The sequence below is a fragment of the Mus caroli genome, chromosome X (genome assembly GCF_900094665.2).
Source record: "Mus caroli chromosome X, CAROLI_EIJ_v1.1, whole genome shotgun sequence".
Classification (NCBI taxonomy): Eukaryota; Metazoa; Chordata; class Mammalia; order Rodentia; family Muridae; genus Mus; species Mus caroli.
Window position 1 is genome coordinate 68822668 of NC_034589.1, and position 7199 is coordinate 68829866.

The following is a 7199-nucleotide window of genomic DNA, read 5'->3' on the forward strand; positions in this document are numbered from 1 at the left end:
ACAGAGAAACCCTGTCTCGAAAAATCAAAACCAAAACAAAACAAAACAAAAAATCCTAACAATTTTTTTATCTAACATAAATTTAACAAAGGAAATACAAGCAATATTTGAAATAAAGACTTGGCCCAAATAAACAGGCAATAAATTACAATCTGATTTAATGCCACCCCATCAAAATTCCAGTTTATTTTCAGAAAACAAGATGATCCCAGAATTCATATGGAAAGAAACAAAGGACCCAATAAAGCCAAAACAATCTTTAAAAAAAGATAAAGTTGGAAGTCTAAGTACTTCCTAACTTTAAGCTTCCTAGACTGTTCCATCATAATAGCATACAGATATGTAAATGGGCAATAAGCATGAGAAAAGAAGCTCTACTGCATTTAGCCAATAGATATGCAAACTGCCAAATCCACAATGGGGGTGGGGGTATGGCTCCTTGGTAGAGCTCTTGCCTGGCATGTGCAAGTCCTTGGCTTCCATCTCCAGCACTATATCTGAGCAAACAAACAAACAAAAAAATCCACAAAAAGATGCAATTTTATTACCAGAAAATTACAAGTGTTGACAAGCATGTGGAGAAATTGGAACCTTGTGTTAGTGTTAAATGATACCATCACTGAGAAGTAACTGTACTTCTGTAAGTTACCATATGATCCAGCAACTCCATTTTTAGGTATTATTCAAAAGAATTGAAAGCAGGGATTCAGATATCTATATACCAGTATTCGTTGTAATATTAGCCACAATAGCCAAAAGCACTGAAATGTACTCTTTGAAAAGATATATTGTATGGACTGTGAATTTGATATCTAAAAGCTATGATTTTCTTTGACGTTCTAGTGTGTCATGGTGAGAAAGTCTGTACTGGCAAGTTGTAGAGGTCATGAGTATACATGGATGAAATCACTTTGAAAGATACAAGGAGGGGGCTAGACAGATGGTTCAGCAGTTAGGGGTGCTGACTGCTCTTCCAGAGGACTTGGGTTCAGGTCTAGTGCCCATGTAGTGGGTCTGGGTGCCTCACAGCTGTCTGTAACCCCAAGATCTGACACTGTCACATAGATATGCAAGCAGGTGGGATGCCAATGCACATAAAATAAAGGCAAATAAATTTAAGAAACAAAGAGAGAGACAGGGAGAAGAGTACTCAATATGGAGGAAGCACACATGTTTAAGGATCTCAGGAAGCAGAATTCATTAATTCTGAAAACTGCCTGGGTTTTTAAAGCAAAAAATTCCTTCTGCTCTGAAGGAGACTCTCCTTGAGGCCTATATGAGTATTCATCTCCCATAAGCTACTCATTCAGGCTATCTGATAGATCTCATTGTTTTCCATATATTGTTTCTATATTCATTCCTTTTGTTTTTACTTTATTTGAAAGGATAGTTCTGCCTTTAAAAAACATCTGGTCTCTAATTGGGTCAAGGAGAACCAAGAAAATGAAAGTTTGTGTCCAAACTTTAAAAAAGTAGCATACCATGGGAGCTAAACACAGGGACTCTCTTACCTAGGCTCACCTCAGCCTTCCTGCTCATTGAAACCTCAATGGAGGCAGTCCTAGTTTTGAAATCCAATGGGTTCTGCTGAACCTATTTTGTCGGTACCCCAAGCTAGGTAATTTCAGATTCTTTTTTTGTTTGTTTGTTTGGTTGGTTTTTTGAGACAGGGTTTCTCTGTATAGCCCTGGCTGTCCTGGAACTCACTCTGTAGGCCAGGCTGGCCTCGAACTCAGAAATCCACCTGCCTCTGCCTCCCGGATTAAAGGCGCGCGCCACCACTGTCTGGCTCTTTTTTTGTTTTGTTTTGCTTTTTGTTTTTCCAGACAGGGTTTTTCTGTAGTCCTAGCTGTCCTGGAATTCACTCTGTAGACCAGGCTGGCCTTGAACTCAGAAATCCTCTGGCTCCCAAGTGCTGGGATTAAAGGCGTTCCCCAACCACTACCCGGCTTAATTTCTGAGTCTTATTCCACTAGGCGTAGCATTGGACAGGTGAGAACTTCAAACAGTAGGAACAAGAGAGGAGAAACAACACGGATGTGGCCTGTTTGGCTTTGTGCAGACAACAGGAGACCACACATAGTCAAATAGAGAAGACCAGAAACGCCAGCAGGCTTGGACAAGACCTCCCCGAACCTGGCCCTCCATGCCCACCCTCTCTTGCCCACTACCTCCTATTCTTTCTAGTAAGATCACAGCAAAAATTCTGGGCTCCCGAGGCCACCTCAGTACCACTACACTACTATGATTGACACAATCTCCCCTGCTACTCCCGCCACGTTCCTGAAGGTGTTTCCTCTATTCATCCAGAAACCTACAGGTTCTCCCCCAGCCAACACCTGCGCGCACTAATTCCCTGGTTCGGATCAACAAGTTCAATAGCTGGGGCACAAGTCACTAGACTCACCTGTCTGCTCCCACTTTGGCTCCTGGTCCCGACTCCCTCTTATCTCTACACTCAGCCCTAGTATATTTCAGTGCACATCATCCTGGACACATTTCACTAAAGTACTCTCAGGGTGCACACACAGAAAGTATAGACGCGCGGGGCTGGCGAGCCTCTGCGCACACACAGACGGGGCACAGGCACGCACTCACGTAGTCACGCCACGCACAGGCAAGGAAACCCCACTCGTGGCTGAGAAGGTGGCTCAAGGTGCAAGCGGGCAGCAGGGTGTCTCCTGCCGCCCCGCACGCGTCGCTTTCAACACCCTCCTTGTCCTCAAGGCCCAACAGGCCAAAGCGAATGCCATAAGACAGAGCACGTGCTGGGCACCACCGGTCGATCCCCGCGTCACCCACTCACCCAAAATGCCTGAGGCCCTGAAATCGACAGTCGTGACTGAGTCAGTCTAGAGAGTGGATGGGAGAATGGGCACTCAAACCCAAGAATGGGGACTCAAACAGCTCCATTGATGCCGTTTTAAATCTGGCCTGCCAGCCCCGGAATTCGGCCTCTGTCCCGCAGGCACTTCACTGCTTCTTTGGGTCAGGGTCCATCCCTGGAACCATGTGCGGGGAATCCAGACCGTTGCTATGCAACCTCCATCCCGCGCGGGCCACTGAGCGCCTCACTGTCCCGGGACAGAATCTTAACTTCCCACCTGGGCTGATCTGGACACATGGTTAGAGGTCGTTACGCACTCGGAGTGCCAGGTGATGTGCCTTGAACACCTACATATCTTCTTCACCCAGTTCCTTCCATCCCTGGATGGTTCCCACAGGGCGCCAGCACCCAGCAACCCGTAATCTGAGGGCGAGATCAGCTCCCTACCTTTTTCTCTCGAGCCCTCGAGCCCTCCCACACCTGCCTTTCTTGACTCTACCTGGCCCAACCCCTCGGGGTTTACAGTTTTCCTAGGTCCGGCTGCGACCCTCTCCCCAGCAGCCCAGGCGCCCTACCTGAAGCATCACTTTGTACTGCTCCTCCGGTTTCTGGACCACACACATATTACATCCCATGATGCTGGCCGGCGAGGGAAAGAGGAGAGCGGGAAGAGGAAGGTATCTTTCACTGGCCAGTGCGTGGGACCACTGGTCCCGGGCCTGGGCCCGGGGCCATACCTTACCCCGGGGGGCCGAGCCGCCTAGCGGGGGAGGGGGGCACGCCCCCAAGAGGAAGGCAGCTCCAAGCCTCTCGACTTAACTCTTTGCTGGCCGAGGCCAGACACAGGCATGCTCCTTCGCACCCAGCCAGGGGAAAAAAAGGGCGGCGGGGGATGGGCGGGCGCGCCGGGCGTTGCCTGGCTACGGCCCCCCCCACCCCAGGAGGCGCGGGAGCGCGCCTGCCCGCCGGGGCCGTCAGGGGCTGTCAGGGGCCGTGGGCCACACGGCTCCCCGCCCGCGGGGCCGGCCGCTGCCGCTGCCTTTGCCGCTGTCGTCTCCAGCTCCCGCCCATGGCCATCAGCCCCGGGAGTCCAGCCTCTGGGCTTGGCGACGTGGCCCGGCCCGCCGACGGAGAGGCGGCCAGGCCCACGCCAGCTGTAGCCTCGCAGGGTCCCGCTTCTGTGGCTCACGGCGCTCTCTCGGAGCCTGGCCCACAGCCGGTCGCTTGTCTCCAGCTCCTGCCTGGGACACCGGAACGCGCGCGCGCGCGCCCGCCCGCGCCCGCAGCAACAGCGGGGGAGGTGTGCAGAGAAGGGGCGCACGCGCGTGGGAGAAGCAGAGGCTGGGTGCGGGCGGGAGCGGCAGGGGGCCTCAGGAGTCGGCGCAGGGAGCTGAGGGCGGGGCCTGAGTCCCTGAGACCAGATAATGCCAATGTCCGAGGGCGAGGTGTCTAGTGGACCTGTCTGCTAGGTGTATCCCTGAAAAAAGAGGATCCTGTCTGAAGAAGAAGCTTCCCTGGTCTCCTGAAGAGAGTTCAGGGCCTTGGTCTCAAGGAGAGGCTATTTCACCCCTTTTCCAGGTTCTAAATGTATCAGCCCCAATGTCTGTACTCCTTCCTCTGTCTCTCTTTAAAGACTGGTTCCCTGCTTTAACTTGCTGTCTCTGAAACGGATACCTTTGTTTAGAAGAAAAACGTGGGGGTGCTGTAGGTGGCAAGAGAACTACAGAGAAGCCTCATTCTTTGGGGCCTTTATGGGCACCCCCCTTGCTTGCACTGAAACTGCTATCTGTTTCTCAGTTCCAGTCTTCCCTCCTCACACTTCTCCTTTAGCCTCTTCCCTCCCACAGGCTGCCCCTCTTCTTGATAAACCAGAAGAAAAGATGGCCTTTGGCTAGAAAACAATGACCCATTGAAAGCTAGGTTCCCAGAGGCTGCCTGAGAGAGCTGCTTAGCCCTCTTACCTGCAGAAGATCCCTTGATAAAATTGCCTGGTGCTTTATCTCCAGGCTCTGGCGAGTGAGGGAATTTATAGCAGCATAGAAATGTTTAATTAACAGTATTGGGGGAGGCTGCTTCAATACTTTTCCTTTCCATTCCCACTTTGGTTCAAAAGACAGAAATAGGAATAACCTGAAATCCAGAAAGGAAATATGAGTGCTTATAAACTGTCTTTCCCAGAAAGCAAAACTTGAGCCTTTCAGGAGATGACCAGTAGGTCTTCCTGAGGAATACCCTTTTTGAGAGCTCAGTACAAATGTCTGTGGATGGGAGGCACTGTGTTTAGATCAGCCCTGGGGAGAGGAGATGGACCCTAGTCCTTCCATCATGGTTACTGCCACAACAGCCCCCTCTGCCCTGTAATTTGAGCTTCCTCATGCCTACAGCATAAGATCTAGATCAACTTACTTCAAGAGCAGTCTCTTAGAAATATCTTCTCCAAATCTTTTTACCTTCTAATTGTATGTATTTCACCAAGGTCATGACCAGTCATCAAAAACATTTTCCCCCAGCCTAGCCCACAGAACTTAGCACAGGCCTTTCTTCCTTTCTTCCTTCCTTCCTTTCTTTCTTTCTTTCTTTCTTTCTTTCTTTCTTTCTTTCTTTCTTTCTTTCTTTTCTTTCTTTCTTTCTGTGTTTTTTTTTTTTTTCAAGACAGGGTTTCTCTATGTAGCTCTAGCTGACCTGGAACTTGCTCTGTAGATCAGTCTGGCCTCCATCTCAGAGATCCTCCTGCTCTGCCTCACAACCATCTGTAATGAAATCTAATGCCCTCTTCTGGAGTGTCTGAAGACAGCTACAGTGTACTTACATATAATAAATAGATAAATACATAAATAAGTATTTAAAAAAGTGGCATGTGATCACTTTACAGCTGAAGACAATAAAAAAAGAGAGAGAGAAAGAAAGAAAAGAAAAAGAAAACTCTAACAAGTATGGTACATACTTTTGATGCCAGCACTTAGAAGGCAGAGGTGGGGGGACCTCTACAAGTTCAAGGCTAGTCTTGCTACATAGCAAATTCCAAATGAACCAAGACTACACAATGAGACCCTGTCTCAAAAGTACATAATATATGAGGCTGGAGAGAAGGTTCGGTGGTTAAGAGCATTTGCTGTTCTTGCAGATGACAGGATTCATTTGATTCCCAGCATCTACATGGTAGCTGACAATCTGTTATTCCACTACTAAGGAATCCTACGTCCTCTTCTGGCCTCCACAGACACCAGATACACACATAGTACATGCACACACATATATACCTGCATGCAAAACATCCATACACGTAAAAATAAAAAAAATCTTTTAAACACATACAGGTCACCCTTCATATAACATTGAGGAAGCAAATGGAGGCAGCCCCAGAGCTCTTTTCTTCTTTATATGAGCATGCCTTGTTCCATTGCTGGAAAGAACACAAGAGTTGCTTTTCTGCTCTTCTTAAGTTTCTTTTTCTTTTCTTTTTGAACTCAGGACCTTTGAAAGAGCAGTCAGTGCTCTTAACCGCTGAGCCATCTCTTCAGCCCCCAAACCCTATTTCAACAAAAGCCAAAAGATAAAAGAATAAGCTCAGGGCCAAAGCAAGTGCTTAGCATGACTGAGGCCCTGGGTTCAATCCCTAGCACTGAAAAATAATTTTAATTTTTTTACATAAGTAAAAGAAGGTGGAGAGCAATTGAGACAAACAACTGATGTTGATGTCTTGCCTCCACATACATACACACATACCATACACACATAAACAGGTATACATATGCACACCACATAAAACAAACAGAACAGAATGGCACATGCATGTAATCTCATTATTTGAGAATTGAGTTTGAGGCTGTTGTGTTTATAAAAAGATATGGAGAGAAGGAATATGTTTGGTGGAGGTGTAGTCAGGTATGGGGGAAGGGGGTGCCTCCAAGGGCCCATGCTGACGCATCCCTTCCCCCTAAGAGACCAGCCACAACAGTATACTATAGAATAGAGTTTATTCAGGCATGGGGAGGGGAGTTGAGAAAGGCAGAGAGAGAGAGAGAGAGAGAGAGAGAGAGAAGAGGCCGGCCATGAACATGTGTGGGGGGGAATGGAGAAAGAAGGGGGAAGGGGCAAGAGGACAGAGAAGGCAACAGAGCAAGAGCAAGAGAGAGCAGAGTGGGGCTGGAGAGATGGCTCAGCAGGTAAGAACACTGACCTAAGGTCCTGAGTTCAAATCCCAGCAACCACATGGTGGCTCACAACCATCTGTAATGAGATCTGATGCTCTCTTCTGGGGTGTCTGAAGACAGCTACAGTGTCTTATTTATAATAATAAATAAATCTTTAAAAAAGAGAGCCGGACGGTGGTGGGGCACACCTTTAATCCCAGCACTTGGGAGGCAGAGGC

At 48.3% G+C, this 7199-nt stretch overlaps 1 protein-coding gene across 4 annotated transcripts in view; it reads right to left on the reverse strand.

Moving 5' to 3' along the window:
• Positions 1-4086, reverse strand: part of Pdzd4 (PDZ domain containing 4) — a 30542-nt gene extending 26456 nt beyond the window's left edge. For 2 of the 4 annotated variants that reach the window (XM_021153226.2, XM_021153223.2), the window contains exon 1: positions 3403-4086. In XM_021153226.2, the coding sequence (XP_021008885.1) occupies positions 3403-3462 (60 nt within the window). In that variant the 5' untranslated portion in view covers positions 3463-4086. The remainder of the gene's footprint in view (positions 1-3402) is intronic. The other 2 variants (XM_029473559.1, XM_029473560.1) reach the window with 2 other exon arrangements.
• Positions 4087-7199: the final 3113 nt, after the last annotated feature.